Below are 20,914 nucleotides of genomic sequence, written 5' to 3' on the forward strand. Positions count from 1 at the left end.
TCATTTAAGGTTATCGTAGTGTTTCCTCCCTTAAATGAAATATCTACTTTGCAAGTATTGCAAGTTGCCCTGTTGTCATCCGTTCTCGTACAGTATAACCAAACTTTTTAGCGTTTGAGCCGCCATGTTTCCTGCCAGGTAAATGACGCTCCGCAACGTGGTGACGTCATTCGGGGCGACTGGAATCGATAAGGGAATCGTTTGCAAAAATGGCAAACGATTCCAAGGAATTGAAACAGTGGGAACCGGTTCTCAACAAGAACCGGTTTTCGATACCCATCCCTAATGGTGACCAGCACTAACTGCGGTTTGCTGAAGACTTAGCGAAGAGGAGTGGTGAGCGCTGGTCTTAAGTACTGGCAGCTCAATTGCCAGCAGGTGTGGAGACATGCAGGAAAGCAGCGACTCCGCCCAGGGGTGGAACTGTGACTCAGTGGAAAAACCCCAGCACTCACTCAGACCACGACACAATCAAGCCAATGTTTGATTTCTCATGACCAAAAGATGCATTTTTTTTAATGATATCATACAGAATGATATCATACATTATATATTTATACAAGCCTCTCCATCGTCTCTCAGTTTTGCTGAACAGTACCGCTTCGGCATTTGGAGCAGGCTCTCAGCTGATCTGAGATCAGCCTTCGCCCTCTGTTCATCATATCATACATACAGCCTGGATTCATCCAGAACAATTAGTTTGCGCTCACCAACATCATCTGATTTATGGGGTTCCGCGGATGCTGATGAAATGAGTTCAGTTTTTGCAAATAATGCGATGTAATATATTTGCAATATTTTGTTTAGTTTTACTTTGAAGTCAATTTTCTAAAATGTGAAAATCAAAGACAAATCATCTGCTCTTCAAAAACTGAGTTTGGAAGCACAGCGACATCTGCAGGACAAAGCTCTGCGCAACAACCAAGCTGCAGCAGCGAAGTGCCACAGCAAGGATCCCTAAAAGACGTACAGCGCCTTCCTGGTGGTATTTTTTGATCAGTACAGTGGTAGGAGGAGGAGGCCAGGAAACTAACAGTGAGGATGGATTAGATAAGGAAGTGTCAAAAGCAGAAGATGGCATGGAATATAATCTGTGCAATCTAGGCTAAAAAATGACTGATGAGAAGGAACTCAGTGATGAGGAGAATGGCTATGTTGAGGCTGCTGTCACTCAAAGAAGGGAAAATCCCCACCTGAGAATCAAGTTTGGCTTTCAGCTAAAAATGTGATCAGGATGATCACAGAACCAAAAAGCTATGATGTATCCTGGACTGATGACATCAATTACTGCTTTGGCCTATTCTTGACTGAGTCCAATAGTGTTAATTGCGATGAAAGTGGAGGGGAAACAGACTTATAAAGACAACTGAAAGCAAGTAAATCAAAAAGACATCAAAGCATACATGACTGTTTTTATTCTGAGCAGTGTGTACCTTTCCAGAAATGAATCTACCAGCAGTGTACAGTATGGGATGCAAAGTCATTTCAGAAATTTTATTAACACAACAAATAGTGATAAAATATTTATTGTTATAATTTCTCTAAAAAAGTTAAAAAAAAACAAAAAAAAACAGGTCACCTGCCTAAAAAGATCATCAAAGAGGGAAAACACAGTGGGTTTCAAAATTTCCAAGCAAATCTAAAAGTAGATTTTAGAACTGATCCTGTGTTTACAAGTATGTAAATTTATTTATTTTACCTCTGTTGTCCTCTATAATAAAATTTTTTTCCATTTGTTTGTTTTTTTGTTTTTTTTTCTCAGATTAAAAATTTGTGGAATTACGTTTTTAAGACTAATCTACAACAAATTTGTTGGGTAACCGAGAAGAAAATATTTTATCTACTGCTGTAGACTTTTAACAGCTCTATTCTGTGTTCAGTTTTATTAACATCACGTGATAATTATCCTCAAAGAAATGCAGTAAACATCAAAGTCTGATAAGAAACAATATTAATATATGCATTCAAATGTTCTGCATCCAAATACTGTTGCAAGGATTTTAAATATGTGATTACTAAATGTCAAACCTATCAATAAATCCTTAGATTAAAAGGTCAAAGCATTATGGTTTGCAAATTTCAGATTAAAACTGCAGAAAATGTTCACAAAGTACAGCTTTTTAAAACAGAGTGCAGTTTAAGATGATTTAATGATAATACTAACCAAAGTGTTGACGAATAAAACTGAGATGATAAATGCATTTTATTACAATTTTGTAATAATTTTTAGTATAAAGTGACATATTTTAATAGTGCAGTTATTTTTTAACAAAACAAGTATTTTCTGAGATTCACTCTAAACTCCAACAACTATTGTAGGTTAGAGATCTAATGGAGCTGTCAAACATTGATCAGTGCAAATATCACACTTTTAGTCAAACATGCAATCTGACACAAACACATGACCAACATGAGGAGTTTCCCATTAAGATTTTAGACACCCTTTATCGGCCTTTTTAAGGAAAAGAAGTCAAATCAATATTTAAATTACCACTGAAATGTTTTTTTATTAAATCGGTAAATATTTACCGATAATTACAGAGCCCCTTTCATGAGCCAGATTCTTTGATCTGTGCAAAAATATGTGAAGATAATATGAGGCTTTAAAAACATATTAGTCAGACAAATAAACTGGATCTGTTGGATATATTTTTAAATATATTGCCTGTTTGTGTTTCCAGATTGAGCTTTAGAGGAGGAACAGTAATACAAAGAGTTTGTTTTCTCTCCAGTGTAACTTTTTCCACTTACTGTCATTTCATGAAGACTGGTTTTAGGTTATTAGTTTGTTCCACGTGCAGTATAACGAGGAATCTGTTAATGGCCAGTGTGAATGGAAAAAATAATTACAGCGTAAAAAATTGCTCGGTGTTCATTCGGGGAACTGACAGACAGAGATGCAGATACTCTGAACAGGTTTTCTGCAGGAGTCTAAACCGTTTTTTTTGTTGTTGGTTTTTCAAGAAGCAGAGAAGCTGTCCTGCTGTTTGCTTCTGAAATGTGGCTTGACTGTGTTTAAGCAGCAGAGGAATGTTTTCCCAATGTAGCCCCTCAGACTGTGATCTCTGAAGCCGTAGATGAGCGGGCTAAGAAAGCGTGGGATTAGGATAAAACAGAAAAAACAGAAATAGGTAACGTCTTCCACTGGCCATTTAGTGTACATCAAAATGAGAGTTTCAGTAATGGGGAGAGTGAAAGCCAACATGCACAGAAGCAGCTGAAAGCCGTGCAGCAGCACAGTGTGCTTGGCTTTATTCACAGATACTCTGTCCTGTCTCAGCTTCCTGGTTTCCAGCAGGATTCTCACATATGTGAAGAAGATGACAACAGCCACAACTGCAAAGAACATCACACTCACAGCAGTTCTGAAAAATGCTTGGATTGGAGATGAGTTGATATGTAAATTTTTGCAAAGTACAGGTGTAGAGAGGACATCTACAGCAGGACGCTGCTTTCCGATGGAGTACTCGATGATGAGGAACATGCAGCTTATAAGCCACAGACAAAGATTAATGATCCAGATACGGCCTGAGCGCCAGGCGGCCGGGCGCTGCAGGGGATAGAAGATGGCAACATAACGCTCCAGGGACATTGCAGCCAGGATTAAAGGTGTGTTCTGATAAGTAACAGTGGATATGAACAGCAGAGGAAAACAGTAAAAAACAGGAAATTGTACCTGACCCATTACAAGTAGGAAAAGCAGCACAGAGGACAGAAGCTGCAGGGTGTCATTGATCAACATGTGGGCAAACAGGACGTAACGTGGAGTGTTTAGGAACTGCATGTGAGATGCAAACACATGCAGCATGACAACAATGCAGCAGAGGAAGGTGCAGAAGAAGGGGATAACTGCACATACTTTGATGATAACAGACAGGCTTTTTTGGGAAGTTGCATTAAAAGGAAGTTCAGTCAGATTCTGCATTCTGCAGCTTTAAGTTGCAGCACACCTGTTAAAAAAAGCACAACTTAAACTTCCATATACACATGATAAAATAAAACATAATGCATAATAGCATTTACATTTACAACAGAAATTAGCTGCCTCATGTTAATAAAGTAATCAGTAAAGTCAAATCACCCTGTAATACAAACCATTTACCCATTAAAATGAGACATTGCCTCGCTCACCTAATAACAATGACTTTGTCTGACAGAAGAGCTCAGATTTCTCTTCTTCTCAGCACACAACATATTTTCAACAATCAAAGTGTCAAAGATGGTCTTCTCTTGTCTGATCTGTTTGGCGCTGGTTATCTTATGTTTGACTCGGTGCTGATTCCCCAGAGATAAATTAATTTCATGCTATCGTCATTAAGCATCACGGTTCTTATTAACTACAGATTACTGTAGGGGAAAAGGATAAAGCACCTTTTATCACAGGATCCATGAAAGGAAGTTAAACAAACAAGTGATTCTATATTGCAAGGCATCAAAAGCAGCAGTTGCAACGGTCAAGTTAGACAAAATGTTCTCAATTTGTATTTCTACAAATTTCTACAAATTGTTTTTTCCTTTTCAGAGCACCACGCTCCATCTCCACCCCCAGTTTCATGCGTCCTCTTCTCCTCACCTGCAGTGCATCGTAAGTAATTAGCTCACCTGTATTTAGGACCAGCTCACACCTCCAGTCTTCGCCAGTTTGTCAGCTATCCTTTAGCACTAAATCGGCCTCAATGCTTCGTTTAAACTTTGTAACATCCTGTGTTAACCTATTGTTCTCTGTCTTCAGTCTTTGGCATTTCTGGATCACTACCCACACTAACCAGTTCCTTCCTCGGATTTCCCGGAGCAGATCTGCTACCCGTGACTACTCACCTGCCCATTGCTGCTGCCAACCCATTGCTCATTGGAAATCTGAAAAGGATCAAAGAACTCACATGCCTGCCGTCCTGCCGCCGACACTCATCTCCACTGACACTCACCCAACAAAAGCCCCTCCTGGATCCTTCGTACTTTATTCTTCAAGTAAGCTCTGACTCAACACTTCTCCCTGCAATATCCTCCATCGTTCTCAGTACCTGCTTATAACCCTCCTCTCCTTCTGTTACAGTTGCTGCTGCACCTGCATGATTACCTTTCAATGCCCTGCTCTTATCCCAGACCTCTTTGTGTTGAATAAAGATTTCAGTGTTTGGAAATCTTGGTCTATTGTGTCTGCTTTTGGGGTCCAACTCTCTCTCTTGGCCCTCACATTACACTGACTTTGCTGAATGGACACCTTGCAAATGATCGTGGTTAACTGGGCCAGCTGTTTCTTGTATAAACTGCTTGTGAACGTCTGGGCGATGGCATTTGACCACATTTATATACAACTAAATTTTAAGAATGACTGTGGAAGTCAGTGTAGAGACAGTTTGATGTGGGGATGTTGGTGAGGCCTCTTTCATAGTGAGCCTGTCAGTGTAGGGTTATTGAAAGGTTAATTTAAGGCAGACTTCTGTATCATTTTTTATAATTATTTTCTACACGGTTGCATCAAAGTATTTTTAATTTGTCTGTTCATAGTTTTTCTTTTAGTTTAATCCAGCTTTTAGGTTTAGTACACCTGGTTAATGTTAATATGAAACAAGTTTACTATATCATCATATTCACTCTGAGCTAAGAGTAAAACATGGGCCTTTAAGTGTTTCTTACTAACAATGTAATAAAGCAGGACTCATTTTGTGCCACATGCAGTGCAATTTTACCTTAAGTGGCCTGGACCAGTAAAGCAATTCCCTCATAATACTGTCAGTGTTATAGTTACAAAGTTTATATTGTCTTGATGCATGTTCAGTCATCCAGGTAAGGAAACCCCCTCTAAATTCAGTTTATCTGGACAGGAGAAAAGTTTTGTTGCTCAGCCAAGTGACTTCTTCAGTCTCAGCTGACTGCAGGTTTCTCCAACTTTAAACAGTACATATGCACAATGCCTGAAATGAGCACCACTGACAATGGGCTGTACGGTCAGGTTCTTCATCTTCTGATATGCAAATTCAACAGTTGCTGTGAGTGCCACTTATATTAATCTGTTCCCTCTGCTTTCCAACCCCAAAACACACTGCAGCAAAAACTGGTCCAAGGATCTGGCCTCTAATATGGTAATATAGCGTATGCTGTTGCAGTAAGTGCCAGGAGGATTGCAGTGATTTATAGATCAGGGAAACCGAACAACCTCTGGCTAAGAAGATGGCACAACACAGAAGAGCTAACTCGTCAGGCCAGGACTCCGCAGTCCATTTACACCTACAGGACAGTGTACAGTCTTCCAACAATGAGGATGGACACATGAAAAGGGAAAGACCATCTCTGAATCGAGGAGGGGCCTAAGGGTACATCTTTCACCATCTTACAGTACTGTGATTGCAGCCATTGAATACCAGTCACTCTCTGTGAATGGTACTCATGGCCATTGATCAGTTGTGACTGGTCAACTTGCATTTTAAATGATCAATAAACTGACCTTGCAGCCCATTATTAATCAGTGGTGCCGGTTTCAGTCATTATCCAAATGTTCTGTTTATAAAGTTGGGGAAACCTACAGTCAGCTGAGACTGAAGAAGTCCTTTGGATGAGTGACGAAATGTTTCTCCCACTGAAAATGTCACGACCAGATGAACAGAATCAACTTTTTGGGAAGACGTTTGGGAAAAGTCTTAAGGTCTTCAGGTTTCAAGATTAGCCTCTTCCTCCTTGTGACTGGACAGCAGAGGGGCAAAAGGTGAATGGGGAGAGGTTGGGTGGCAACAGCGGAGATGAGGGAACAGATGTGTCTTTGAAGAAGGCAGAGGGGCAGCCTTGTAGGTTCTTGAGGGCTTCATTGCTGTAGACAACATTCAGCCACTCTGAATGAAGAGTTTTGATCAAAGTACAAGCCACCAGAGGGTTGGCCATTGCGACCGCTGGACCTTTGTAAAGTTCTGTGTGCAGGTCGAATACTTCGGCATAACAACTGTGCGAAGATACAGTATTGTTAAACAGGGTCTTCAGACTGAAAATAAAATCTTAATAATAAAAATGGCATTTTTAATGCCCAAAACCTTATTTTCACCAGAAGAAAGGAACAAAATGAAAAAGATAAGAATTGTGTATAAAGTATTAAATTAACATCTGCCAAAGTCCTCTATGGGCAAAGTATCAGTTAGAATATTAGACTGATTTAAGGAAACTCGTATCTCATATAAATACCATAAATATTGACTCAAATGCAGATCATACACAGAGGCACGGACGAGTGTAATAAACAGAACTTTATTTCCTAGGGCCTGACAAATACTGTGAGCTATGAGGAATAACATGGGACTTCAATTACGGTGGTAAACAGGAGTGACACTAAACTATGAGAAATACTAGATTTACGAAAGCACCAGAGAATTGTGACGAGGGGATATGTACAGGGGCACGGGGCAGGAAACATGACCTGGAGGCTCTGAACACTAGAATGAGAGGAGACAAGTTTTAGTGACTGAGCCTGTAAATCCTGGTGAGTATGAACCATAAAGAAACATTCTTACTTTGGCAGGTGGAGGAATGGCAAGGAAGGGGTGAGTGGTCCAAGTGAGCAGTTTTTGGTCTCCAGGAGATGGAGGTGGCAGACAACAGGATAACTGATGGAAGAAAAAGCACCGGTTGAATATAATCCTCTTGCGAACAAAATCTCTTTCAGTGAACCACTATGGTGACCAGCACTAACTGTGGTTCGCTGAAGACTTGACGAAGAGGAGTGGTGAGCGCTGGTCTTAAGTACTGGCAGCTCAATTGCCAGCAGGTGTGGAGACATGCAGGAAAGCAGCGACTCCACCCAGGGGTGGAACTGTGACTCAGTGGAAAAACCCCAGCACTCACTCAGACCACGACACAATCAAGCCAATGTTTGATTTCTCATGACCAAAAGATTCCTTCACAAAATTAGAAACACTTCCACAGAAGAACTATTGAGTTATTTGTATAAATTAGCGAGTGACTTAGTGACTTAGTATGTTTTGTATCAGTGATCCTGCATCCAACATAGTGAAATAAAGCCACAAAAACCTTAAATCTATTTTTTCTGCATTTTTTAATGATATCATACAGAATGATATCATACAGAATGATATCATACATATAAGGTTTATACAAGCCTCTCCATCAACTTTAATTGCGTCTCTCAGTTTTGCTGAACAGTACCGCTTCGGCATTTGGAGCAGGCTCTCAGCTTATCTGAGATCAGCCTTCGCCCTCTGTTCATCATATCATACATACAGCCTGGATTCATTCAGAACAATTAATTTGTGCTCATGTGCTCACCAATATCATCAGATTTATGGGCTTGTCAAGAATGCTGTTTAAATGATTAAATGAGTTCAGTCTGATCAAATAATGTGATATATTTTTGCGATATATATATATATTTGCAATATTTTGTTACGTTTTACTGTGAAGTCAGTATTTTAAAATCTGAAAATAAAAGAAAAATCATCTGCTCTTAAAAATAGTTTAAAAACCGTGTTTGGAATCACAGCCACATCTGCAGGACAAAGGCAGTGAGCCTGAATGAGCTGTGTGAGATTGTACAAATGTGTAACGACGCACTATGTCTATACATTTGCAGTAAAGGCAAACTCACAAAGCTACACTGGTTTCGATTCATCTTAATATGTGCAACATATGCATTCAAAAGTTCTGCATCCAGATACTCCTGCAAGTATTTCTTTTTAATACTGACACCATACAATTTTAAATATTTGCTATAAAGTCCAACTAACTCACAGAGAGCCAAAAAGCATTTAGAGTTACCTTGAATGCAACTCAGTCCCTGTTAATCATAAATCCTCACTGAAAGAATGAGAGGATGTGTCCCTTCAAACGTCATTAAAGTTACGTTAAATTCACTCCCACAATTGAGTAATCTTGTCTGATGGTTCTGGCACAGATTTTTAGTCTCTGCTGGTTTATGTTTAACAGCATTAGATCTCTAAAACATTTGGGGTCATGATTGTTTTCACAGACAGTCCGAGAGATTTAGCCAGTTCATTTTTTAAATCTTATTTAGATATTAAATTACTAATGTCAAAATTATCAATAAATCCTTCACTCAAAAGGTCATTTTTACTAATTTAAGATTGTGAACATTTTCCTCAGTGCTAATCAAGACAACTTTTTAAACCAGAGTGCAGTTTAAGATGATTTCATGATAATACTAACCAAGGTGTTAAAAAATGAGATGATAAAGACATTTTATCACAATTTTATAGAATTTCCTTCCAGTATAAAAACACATCTTTTAGTGGTGCACTTATTTTTTCTTAACAAAGTGACAAAATTGAAACAAGAATAAAAAAGTATTTTCTGAGATTTGCTCTAAACTCAAACAACTTTGTAGGTTAGGGATGTAATGGAGTTGTCAAACATTTATTAGTGCAAATATCACACTTTTAGTCAAACATGCAATCTGACACAAACACATGACCAACAGGAGGAGTTTCTTATTAAGGTTTTAGACACCTTTTATTAGCATTTTTAAGGAAAAGAAGTCAAATATTTAAATTACCACTAATTTTTTTTTTTTTATTTACTGTAAATATTTACCTGATAATTACAGAGCCCCTTTCATGAGCCAGTTTCCCTGTTCTGTGCAAAAATATGTGAAGGTAATATGAAGCTTTAGAAACATATTAATCAGACAAATAAAGTGGATATCTTAATTTAGCATTTATATATATTTATATATGTATATATGTTGAGCTTTAGAGGAGGAACAGTAATACAAAGAATTTTTTTTTTCGCTTCAGTGTAACTTTTTCCACTTACTGTCACTTCATGATATTAGTTTGTTCCACGTGCAGTATAAGAAGGAATCTGTTCATGGCCAGTGTGAATGGAAAAAATAATTACAGCATAAAAAATTACTCAGTGTTCATTTGGGCAACCCACAGACAGAGATGCAGATACTCTGAACAGGTTTTCTGCAGGAGTCTAAACTGTTTTTTTCAAGAAGCAGAGAAGCTGTCCTGCTGTTTGCTTCTGAAATGGGGCTTGACTGTGTTTGAGCAGAAGAGGAATGCTTTCCCAATGTAGCCCCTCAGACTGTGATCTCTGAAGCCATAGATGAGCGGGCTAAGAAAGCGTGGGATTAGGATAAAACAGAAATAATTGAAAAAGGCAATGTCTTCCACTGGCCAGTTAGTGTATAACAAAGTGAGACTTTCAGTGATGGGGAGAGTGAAAGCCAACATGCACAGAAGCAGCTGAAAGCCGTGCAGCAGCACAGTGTGCTTGGCTTTATTCACAGATACTCTGTCCTGTCTCAGCTTCCTGGTTTCCAGCAGGATTCTCACATATGTGAAGAAGATGACAACAGCCACAACTGCAAAGAACATCACACTCACAGCAGTTCTGAATAATGCTTGGATTGGAGATGAGTTGATAAGTATATTTTTGCAGAGTACAGGTGTAGAGAGGACATCTACAGCAGGACGCTGCTTTCCGATGGAGTACTCGATGATGAGGAAAATGCAGCTTATAAGCCACAGACAAAGATTAATGATCCAGATACGGCCTGAGCGCCAGGCGGCCGGGCGCTGCAGGGGATAGAAGATGGCAACATAACGCTCCAGGGACATTGCGGCCAGGATTAAAGGTGTGTTCTGATAAGTAACAGTGGATATAAACAGCAGAGGAACACAATAGAAAACGGGAAATTTTACCTGACCCATTACAAGTAGGAAAAGCAGCACAGAGGACAGAAGCTGCAGAGTGTCATTGATCAACATGTGGGCAAACAGGACGTAACGTGGAGTGTTTAGGAACTGCCTGTGAGATGCAAACACATGCAGCATGACAACAATGCAGCAGAGGAAGGTGCAGAAGAAGGGGATAACTGCACATACTTTGATGATAACAGACAGGCTTTTTTGGGAAGTTGCATTAAAAGAAAGTTCAGTCAGATTCTGCATTCTGCAGCTTTAAGTTGCAGCACACCTGTTAAAAAAAAGCACAACTTGAACTTCCATATACACAAGATAAAATAAAACATAATGCATAATAGCATTTACATTTACAACAGAAATTAGCTGCCTCATGTTAATAAAGTAATCAGTAAAGTCAAATCACCCTGTAATACAAACCATTTACCCATTAAAATGAGACATTGCCTCGCTCACCTAATAACAATGACTTTGTCTGACAGAAGAGCTCAGATTTCTCTTCTTCTCAGCACACAACATGTTTTCAACAATCAAAGTGTCAAAGATGGTCTTCTCTTGTCTGATCTGTTTGGCGCTGGTTATCTTATGTTTGACTCGGTGCTGATTCCCCAGAGATAAATTAATTTCATGCTATCGTCATTAAGCATCACGGTTCTCATTAACTACAGATTACTGTAGGGGAAAAGGATAAAGCACCTTTTATCACAGGATCCATGAAAGGAAGTTAAACAGACAAGTGATTCTATATTGCAAGGCATCAAAAGCAGCAGTTGATACTGTCGAATTAGACTAAATGTTATCAATTTGTATTTTTTCCTTAAATTCACTTTAAGGTGATTCACTGCTCATATTGACAACAAAGATAAAAAAATTCACACTTGCTGGTGCTAAAATATTAGCATACATTAAAAAAATAAATGTTCTTTTTTTAAACAGTACAAAACACAAATACCCTGAATAGAAACTATATTATATATTTAGTGAAGGGGTATGTGAGCCAGTGAGCTTTCCTGAGATTTACTGAGCAGTAAAATACAATAGCAAAGGTAAAAATGTATTAAGTAAAACCACAATAAATGTAGATCATTATCATCTGAGCTTTGCAGTATTTTTTGGTATAGCAATGTCTTAGTAGGATGAATTTTGACCTAGTAAATTTTGCTAACAAAATTATATACAGTTAGACCTTAATCTGGGTGTGACTAATGAGGATGTGGCTGCATTTGTTTACAGTACAAAAAAGACATAACTTCTATAGATTTTTCTAGTTTGACTAAAAGGCACAGTTCTTACTCCGAATATAAAATAAATGTAGCTACCTTGACCTCACCTAGTGACCCAAAATGGGGTTTTGAAGCACTGATATATCATGCCTTCTAGCACAGATTGTATGAAAAAAGATGGCTGTAGCTGCTGTGGTCCAATCCAATGGTTTTAGATATTAGGAAGTCTCAGCATTAGCTTTTCAGTAGCTGCTATATAAAGACAGAAGAAATTATCTTGGCTGTCAAGCCTGGCTTGCAAGCACAGGAAGGAATGTCTAATAATGGTTAAGTAACAAACAGTATGCTGTCATCTTTATTTTTTTACTGGAAAGTTTCATTTTAGCAACATGCTTTTGGGACTAGCATTAAGATCATCAGGCCTCAGTCCTACGCTATTTCCTTTAAATGTCCTCCTGAAAAGACTAGGGTTGGGTATCGTTTAGGTTTTATCCGATACCGGTGCCAAACCGGTACTTTTGAAACAGTGCAGGTGTTTAAACAGTGCTCAAACCGGTGCTTAAAGAATGGAGAACACAAACTTTGTCCAAAAACCTCTCATGTTTAGCTGTTTTTTTTGTAAAAAGATAACAATGTTAGCCTTTTCTGCAGCTATAGGGCATATATGGTATCACTTTTCGCTGGAAGCAGTGCTTAAACAATGGAAAAAACACAAACTTTGTCCAAAAACCTCTCATGTTTAGCTGTTTTCCACTTTTTCTTTGGTCATTTTAGCCTTTTTTGGCCAGGGTGTATCTGCCATCAAACAAGAAAACAGCCGCATGTAACTATGACGGTGTTTGCTAGTTCACCTTACGTGCATTAATTTAATAATGTGGTTAGCCTACTCAACGTAAATTACACACAAACAATATTAAGCTACTCACGCAGAGAAGAACGGCTGCTGCTGCCATCATCATCCGTCATCATTTCTGCTACACTGGCAGGGCTAGGGGCCAGGACTCTCCTCTTTGGGTTCTTGGGGGATGTTGCTAACTCCGGGTCCGATAACAGGTACCACACCTGCAGTAAATGTGCTCGGTGTGAGGTCTTGCAGCAAGCTATCAAATACGGCACATTTCTCGGCTTTTAAAAAAACGCTATGCGTTGCCAGGTGTTTCATCGGATTCAAGGTGTTACCTCCTTTGCACAGTATCACCTTAAAGCACTTGTTGCAGGCTGCTGAGTTTGCATCTTTTGCTGTGAAGTACAGCCAGACTTTTGACCACTTCGTCTTGGGCAATTTTTAATCTGTAGCTTTGCTCTAAAAAAACGTACATACCTGGGCCCGCCTACTATCCTTGGAAAGGTAAAAAGATTGGCTGGAATCCAAAGTGTATGACATCTCAGGAAAAAAAAAAGCACCGAAATAAAGCACCGAAATAAAGCACCAAAATATGCGCTGCTTTTCGGTCTGGTTACTATCCGGTGCATACCGGTACCCATCCCTAGAAAAGACTGTAAGGTCAAAGAATTTAATGTATATTTTAACCTTCATAATCAAGATGTATAAAATATTTAAACCAACAGCCATGAGTTAAAAAAAACACCTAAATGATCATAAACCAGAACAGTAATTACCTTCCTAAGCTCAGTGTTTTTCCATCCCACAGGCTTAAAAGTTTGCTGAACTTGGCTCCATGTTGGAAGCCTCTTATGCAATGAAGGTTCATGTGTACCAAACTATTAGCTGGCAAAAATGAAGGCCTTCTAAGCAGCTGTACTTTGAGGGCACAGAAAAAGGCTCGAACACAGTAGAAAAGCCACAAATGCAGATACTGATGAAAATGCAGATGTAGGTCCAAAATGTACACCACTTTGTTCTTAAAATTTCCACATTTTGTAAACCATCCACTATGACAGATTGGACATTTGGCGGGCCAGTTCTGGTTATATGTTGGACATAATTGTTAGAGAAAATGCAAGAAAATGTAGTACAAGAATCTAATGCTTTAAGATGTTTTTTTATATTTAAAAAACATTTGATAAAATGTATAGTTAGCTGCAAGTTAAAAATAATTTGCTTGATTATCAATAAAATAAAATGTTTTAAAGTTTGAACCCCTTCAGTCAGTATTTTTAACAAAGTGGAAAATGGAAAATGGTTGGTGGGCTAGATGGCACACTATTGCTCAGATTTGGTCTGGCAGCTCTAAATGCAGTATCACTGGTAAAGAATTTAGACATCTAGCTAAGATTTGGCTTTGAGTTTTTACCAGAATCTAAGTTTACTCTACCTGGTCATACTATCTTAGTTTGTAGTGGATTGTCCAAAACTGTCAATGGTTGTCAGCATCAAATATGTTGAGAAGACATGCTCAAAGCTACTTAAACAGACCATCAGACTCTTGATTAAGTCCAGGATTATGTTCAGACATGTGATTAAGTGTTCAGTAAGGTTTTAACAATGATAACTGCTGGTATCATATGAGAAGTAATGTTTTTGCCAGATAGGAGGACAAATATGTGGACCTCTGTATATCAGAACTCCAGCAGGAATGACCTTAATGTTTTTAACACAATGCACCATTTAATTTTTGTATATCCTCCAACTGTGATTTTCAGCTCTGAAATGGTATATGCTGCTTAGATTTTTGTCCTGGGTCTTGTAAAAATGGCAAACACCCTACTGGCACAAAACCTGTGGTATCTTTGACATAGTGCGTTATCTTTTTGTGACAATGTTTAACATTCTTACACAACATTACTCAAGTTGGTAATCAGAGCATAGAGCTGCAGGTGCAACAACAGTATTGTTTTTTTTAAAAAGGTGATGAAATCTATTAAGAGGTGTTTTTTCATTGAGTGTTGAATCTCCAGAGGGCAGTTAGAGGGCATGTCCCAAGTCCCCCGCTTAGTAATTAACAGACTCGCTGATTATTAACACAAAGCTCTTGAGTCCCATTGAGCAACCCGAAGTTTTCTTTTGTTTGGCAAACCAGTTGACTCTATAGAGAGCAGCTCATGGGGGCTTGTCAGCTGTTTACGTAAGTTCTGCGTCAGTAATGAGGACCCCAGAGGACTGGGCCACAGTTCTGTCCAAAACAAACTTTCTGTTTTTGACCCCAGCTCAGCAAATAACTTTCATTGCATCAGACAAAGGGCAGTTGCCAGACTTTTGGCCAGTTGAGTTTTAGTGGAACATTAAATGGCACAGAGAGATAAACGCAGAGAAGGTGAAGTACGTGTGTAATGCAGATTTGACGAAGAAATGATGCATTATTTTGCTACAGTGTTGGCACAATTGTATGACCATCCAATGTGCACATCATGTTGTAAAGTTTTCCTGAGATTCAACACCTAAGTATATAGTTTCTCCCGTCATTTTGCTCAAAGTAGTTTTAAACCTGTTGAAGTCAATTTATTATCTGATCATATCAGCTTATTTAATGTAATACTTACAAAAAAAAATAAATTAAAACCGAAGCTCTTATGACATCAGCAGTTCCTCATTTCCCAACTGAGGCCCTCTTTCTCCACCATAAACAACTGTAGTCTCTTTTTGGATTCCAACACAAAAAGTTTATTTTGGAAAAGAAAACATTTGTAATGTTTTGTGCCTCATTTTGAAAAACTACCTGCCAAAATTCATCTTGGCATATTTGATATCTTGAGATTTGCATTAGTAATTGAAACTTTCTATTTTAACATTGTTTGTTTTGAACACAGTTTAGATGACTTGTACAAAACAATGGACTCGGTGCTGCACTTTGTCATATTGTTCATACAAGATTAACTTGATCCAAAACAGGAAAAAAAAAAGCGAGAAGGTGTCTGAAAATAATGCAGCAGAAATAAACCAATTATCTGTTTCAGTTGTTCTGTATTTTTTTAATCTTTGATGTTTTTGCATACTTTTCACCTTCTTAGTGAACTTCAATATTGCTCTCGTCCCTATTTCAGTCCATTTGTCAACCGTTAGACTGATGTATAGGCCATTCACACTCAGTGACATGCAGTTAGTGAAAACCCCTCTCCCTATGAGTCTGTATGGAAATCTGTATGCAAAGTGATAGATGTGCAGTACCATAAATTACACACAACATAGTGATTTTTACAGTGGTAGTTGATGAAGAAATGATGACATTAGGCACAGATAGTAAATGCACTACATATGCACCAAAGTCTACCTGAATTGTGACAAATCTACCTCTTCAAGGAGTATAGTGTGCCATGACCGGATGTGGTACACAAGTTACAGTCACTTCCTTTTTATTTTGGAAACTTTCCCTTATGCGTCTTTTTTTTTCTTGCTACCTTTGTCTTGCTTTACCTGTAATTTCCTAATTATTTTCACTCAATCCTTGGTCTCTCCTGTCTCATTTCCTCACCAATGTGAGCATGCACAACAGCCCTACTTCCAATCTTTGGCTCTTGTGTTATCCTGGGGTGGTTTCATTTGAAGTTACTAGCTTCAATAAGCCTGTCTCAAAACACCTATATTACCCACAATGCAATTCCCAGTAGTTTGTTGTTCTGGGTAGTGGCTACTGACTTTCGTTGTAGTTATGCAACAGTACAAAAATGATAATGAAAAATGAAAAACAGAGTTTGGCCCTTGTGCTTTATCAATCTTCTGCTCTGCCCTAATCCTAATTGTACATTATGAAATAAAAGCCTCTTTTCAGGTGTGGGAAATTGTATGAGTAAAAATAGTTGTTTTGCTTTTTTTTTTCAAATTAAAATGTAATGAAAGTTGATAAACTTTTTGCCATTAACTACATCTAGCCATACATATAAACCCTACACAGTGATAAAGATAGTAAAAGATAGAAAGTCCACAACCAGCACAAATGGTCTCTAACCTGCACGTATCTACAGGGTTTTGCAGATAACACCAAATACGTACATTTACAGGGACAGTCAACAGATCAATGCCTTTTGCGTAATTGAGTGGTGCTGAGTCACTATAAATACTGACAAGACATGATAGTTTTTATTCACAGAGCAGACTCAAACCTCTCTAGCAGCAAGTAAGACTTTTACTAAGAAAAGGCAACAGTGAGAAAAGTGCAAGGTTTAAACTGAACAGAAAAACCTCCAGCCAGGAACTTATTTTACAGATTAGATAAATAGACTCTGTAAGTGCAGCAGATCAAATTAATCTGCAAAATGCAAGCTGTTCGTCAGTGTTCAGTGTGTGCGAGCCGTGCTGCTACAGGACTTGTGCGGAATCAGATAGATATTTCATTGCTGCGGACCAGCAAGAGCGTGCTGAGGAGAGGAGCAGCCTGCATTCGCTTCCTCGGGTAAGTTAAGAATATATATTCAACAAAATGCTTTGCAAAGTTAAAACCGGACTTTGATCTTTGGTACTAATTGATATTTACCACAAGTTGGTCCAAATCAGATCATAGGACAATAACTCACAGCATTTCTCTGTATCTATGTTTCTCTGTATCTATGAAGCGCCTTGAGGCGACTTTTGTTGTGATTTGGCGCAATATAAATAAAATTGAATTGAAATTGAATTGAATTTCAAACTGAAATATCATTAATTTGTTTGCTGGTCCTACTCCTAACGTTCTGCACTGTTTCTACAGCAGCTCTGAGAGCAGGATACCTGGAAACCAGAAGTTTGGGGAACTGATAAAGCCTTCACACATGAGCATAGCATCTTTAAGCGTTGCCCGTGGGTTTTGCACTGTCCCTTTTACACAGGTGGGTGAGTCTCCAAAAATATCATAGAAGTATGAATTAGTACAGTCACCTACAACTAGCACTAATGTTGACTCTTCAGGAAAATTTCTTCTTCTTATAGATAATATACATATGGAGAAATTAAAGAAAAGACTTAAAAACACTGATTTGTTTGCAGCAAGTGGAAAACCTCTCACATGACTCTCTGATCAGAAGAGCTGCCTCAGTGATTACAGACAGCTCATGCACTTTCCTCTCCCAGACCACCTTGGCTTACGTTGATGCCCTTGCAGACTATTCAAAGGTAGGTTTTTACAGTGCGTAAGACATAGTTTGTAAAATTTCATATTCCAAAAGATTTTTTTTTTAAAAAAAGATTCTTTTAAATTCAACACAAACATGAGAGGACAAAAACATCTGAACACATCTATTCAGTAATATACTGCAGCAGTTTTCAGCCTAATATTAAATATGGTGACAATAAACTTTGGAATTAAATATACTTGGACCAATTTACAAAAACTGAGAGACAATGGATAAAATTTGCAAAAATTCTAAAATAAAGTCTTGTATGTCTGATTTGAACTACACAAGTAGCCCGAAATACTTTTCAGTGTCCTACAAACTCTTCTGAGTTTGTAATTCAAATGTTGCTGTGTACTGTAACTGACTGCTTTTGTTCCCTCTGTTTACTCACAGGCTGTGCACTCACGCATTGCTTTTCAAAGACAATATTTGGCCTCACTGGGAAAAATGACACCAGCAGAGGAGGATTCACTCCAGCAAGCGATCAATGGCTGGCGTGCAGAGGTTAGTGTGTGTTTTCCTCTTTGTTCTTAACCTCTTAAGCCCCAAGCCAACCTGATCTCCTGCCTTTTGCCCCCGTATCAGGGGGCGTTAGGGCTTAAGAGGTTAAAACAAATGTTTATTGTACTTTTGTGTTGAGTTTATATTTTGGAAATTAGCTTTTACACCACGAAATTATTGAGTTTATCACTTCTCTCTGTCTTAACAGGCTAGTGAAAGACTAGTCGAATGCAAACGTTATGAATCAGCTTGGATCAATGCCATCAGCCTGTGTAAAATGGCAGCTGAGGCAGCGTGCACTTCAGGTGAGAAGAATCTTTTCCTGAATTATGGATGAATGAAGTCATTAAAATCAAATTTGAAACATGTGCTGTTACTTTCTAAAGTTCTGGGAATAGTTGCATACACCTATATTTTTACTTAGAAATCTGACAAAATGAATCTGTGTTTCCAGGAGCTCACCAGGCATCCATCTCAATGAGGACAAACATCCAGGTGGCCCTGTCGCAGGTGGAAGAAGCACAGAAACTTTCTGCAGAGGCAGATAAGAAGCTGGCTGAGACAAAAGTAGAAGAGATCCAGAGGATGGCAGAATATGCTGCCTTCCTTGAGGATAGTGATGGGCATGAGGTGCATGAGGCTTATCTACGAGAGGACTAACACAGACATATGGGAAAACAGGAAAACAATGTGCAAGTGCTATTGATTTCAAAGTAATATGAGCTCAACTTTGAAAACTTTTTTTCTACTCTTTTTGCTGTAATAGCGTTCCTACTGTGAGATATTTACATGTTTACTTTCACAGAAGAACAAAGCAAAAAAGGCTAATTTTGAAAATAAAATTAACAATAAACCACTTGCATATATTTTTATTTAAGACTATTTATTAGGGTTAGTAAATGTAGGAAAACGATGGAATCACTAATATTTTGTTCCAGTGATTCTTATCCATCAGTGGATTACAATATATGTTTTGCTATAACAAAGATTTTTTTTTTTAAATAAAATGACTGTGTCCTCCATTGTTTTTAAAGATTTAATTTCAATTCAATTTTATTTATAGAGTGCCTAATCACAACAACATCAAGGCTCTTTATATTGTAAGGTAGGCCCTACAACAGAACATACAGAGAAAAACCCAACAATCATATACCCTATTATCCCCTATTATAACTATCACAACAGTGGGACGGAAAAACTCCCTTTGTGGAAGGGAGCCATAGATTAATAGTAATTAATGATTCAATGCCGAGAGTTCTATTAACAAATGGTGAATGAGAAAGGTGACTGAAAAGGACTACTCAATGCATCATGGGAATCCCCCAGCAGCCTATGCCTATTGCAGCATAACTAAGAGTGGATGGGGATCACCTGATCCAGCCCAAACTATATGCTTTAGAAAAAAGAAAGGTTTTGAGCCTAATCTTAAAAGTAGAGATAGTGTGTGTCTCTCGAATTCAAATTGGAAGCTGGTTCCACAGAAAAGGGGTCTAAAACTGAAGGTTCTGCCTCTAATTTTACTTTTAAATACTCCAGGAACAACAAGTAAAGTGCTCTAATGTAGTCATATAGTATTATAAATATGATCAAAACAGAATTGGTTATTCTCTGAACAGAATATAAATATACTGACATAGTATACATACCAAATACAATATTTAAAAACGGTTTGCCAAAATGTACATAATAATTTAATATTGACTTTCTTTCTCTTCTTTGGCCTGGTAGGCTGTTGAGAGACTAGGTGAATAAAGTGCTATGTTACAAATTAGCCTAAAACAATGTTGTCTGCAGTTTTGGTTGTAGCATGCAACAAAGTTATACTGATTTTTATGATACTGCTAACAGAACTTCAGCTCTTTGCAAACATCTGCAAGATGGCATTCTAACGCAAAGCTAGCCAAGAACCCCAAGTGATAAGATAAGATAAGATAAGATAAGATAAGATAAGATAAGATAAGATAAGATAAGATAAGATAAGATAAGATAAGATAAGATAAGATAAGATAAGATAAGATAAGATAAGACTTTATTGATCTTATGGCGGGAAAATTTATGCTTTACCTCAGCTCAGGTACGGAAGAAAAATACAAAAATACAAATAAAAAGCAAACAAATACAAAATAAGTAAGATAATATTATAAACAGTAGTATACACAGTATGTGATTATGGATATAGGGTTCTGGAAATATGCAAGACGTAAATGATATTAAAGCTGAGTGTATGGACACCACTGCCCAGGAGCCAGAACCTGATTGCTAACAGGTATCAAAGGCAGTAATGAGCAGTCAGGCTTGCAATCTCCATTTCTACCTGTTCATGTGTCTACAGTAAAATCATTGTGGTGTCTTTAAAGTCTCTTTGAGCTGGTTTTCAACTTCGCTTGCTGCATTACTTTTAGGAAAAGTAACACAAACTAACCAACAAGCATTTATTTCATTTGTTTACTTGAGGTTTGATACAACCTTTAATGAAGCCAAGTGTATTAACAATGAGTTGAACCAAGAAATTTCTAAGTTGGATAAATCGTTACAGCT

General features: G+C 38.0%; 3 protein-coding genes and 1 long non-coding RNA gene across 5 annotated transcripts; 1 reads left to right on the forward strand and 3 right to left on the reverse strand.

The window, feature by feature from the left end:
• Positions 1-2,605: 2,605 nt before the first annotated feature.
• On the reverse strand, positions 2,606-4,366 carry LOC148098947 (odorant receptor 131-2-like). The gene has a single exon (XM_087851616.1). The coding sequence runs from the start codon at positions 3,923-3,925 to the stop codon at positions 2,960-2,962; it is 966 nt and encodes a 321-aa protein (XP_087707742.1). The 5' UTR covers positions 3,926-4,366; the 3' UTR covers positions 2,606-2,959.
• Positions 4,367-5,942: 1,576 nt separating this feature from the next.
• Positions 5,943-10,970, reverse strand: LOC148098948 (odorant receptor 131-2-like). The gene is made up of 3 exons (XM_087851089.1): positions 9,550-10,970; positions 7,497-7,589; positions 5,943-7,418 (listed from the first exon to the last, which is right to left on the reverse strand). Exon 1 carries the CDS (start codon positions 10,914-10,916, stop codon positions 9,951-9,953), a length of 966 nt encoding a protein of 321 aa, XP_087707215.1. The 5' UTR covers positions 10,917-10,970; the 3' UTR covers positions 5,943-7,418; positions 7,497-7,589; positions 9,550-9,950.
• A 1,763-nt stretch (positions 10,971-12,733) lies between these two features.
• On the reverse strand, positions 12,734-13,564 carry LOC148098949 (uncharacterized). Its single transcript, XR_015719994.1, has 3 exons — positions 13,511-13,564; positions 13,212-13,387; positions 12,734-12,952 (listed from the first exon to the last, which is right to left on the reverse strand). It is a non-coding gene; the product is annotated as an uncharacterized LOC148098949 (long non-coding RNA).
• A 3,313-nt stretch (positions 13,565-16,877) lies between these two features.
• On the forward strand, positions 16,878-19,396 carry LOC102797088 (diablo IAP-binding mitochondrial protein-like). Of its 2 annotated transcripts, none has more exons than XM_006801493.3 (6): positions 16,878-17,178; positions 17,473-17,590; positions 17,748-17,873; positions 18,269-18,379; positions 18,585-18,681; positions 18,831-19,396. In XM_006801493.3, the coding sequence occupies exons 1-6, from the start codon at positions 17,042-17,044 to the stop codon at positions 19,034-19,036; spliced, it is 795 nt and encodes a 264-aa protein (XP_006801556.2). In that variant the 5' UTR covers positions 16,878-17,041; the 3' UTR covers positions 19,037-19,396. The 2 variants fall into 2 exon arrangements, with proteins under 2 accessions (XP_006801556.2, XP_006801557.2); XM_006801494.3 differs by having other exon boundaries at positions 17,476-17,590.
• The last annotated feature ends 1,518 nt before the right edge of the window (positions 19,397-20,914 follow it).

This window comes from Neolamprologus brichardi, chromosome 14, assembly GCF_056152115.1.
Source record: "Neolamprologus brichardi isolate AB-2024 chromosome 14, ASM5615211v1, whole genome shotgun sequence".
NCBI classification, from domain to species: domain Eukaryota; kingdom Metazoa; phylum Chordata; class Actinopteri; order Cichliformes; family Cichlidae; genus Neolamprologus; species Neolamprologus brichardi.

Bases quoted from the DNA above. Each gene is read 5' to 3' on its own strand.
- LOC148098947 (XM_087851616.1), bottom strand. From the start codon at position 3,925: ATGCAGAATCTGACTGAACTTCCTTTTAATGCAACTTCCCAAAAAAGC.
- LOC148098948 (XM_087851089.1), bottom strand. From the start codon at position 10,916: ATGCAGAATCTGACTGAACTTTCTTTTAATGCAACTTCCCAAAAAAGC.
- LOC102797088 (XM_006801493.3), top strand. From the start codon at position 17,042: ATGCAAGCTGTTCGTCAGTGTTCAGTGTGTGCGAGCCGTGCTGCTACA. The intron at 17,179-17,472 runs GTAAGTTAAGAA...CTGTTTCTACAG, and splicing joins GCCTGCATTCGCTTCCTCGG to CAGCTCTGAGAGCAGGATAC. The intron at 18,682-18,830 runs GTGAGAAGAATC...CTGTGTTTCCAG, and splicing joins TGAGGCAGCGTGCACTTCAG to GAGCTCACCAGGCATCCATC.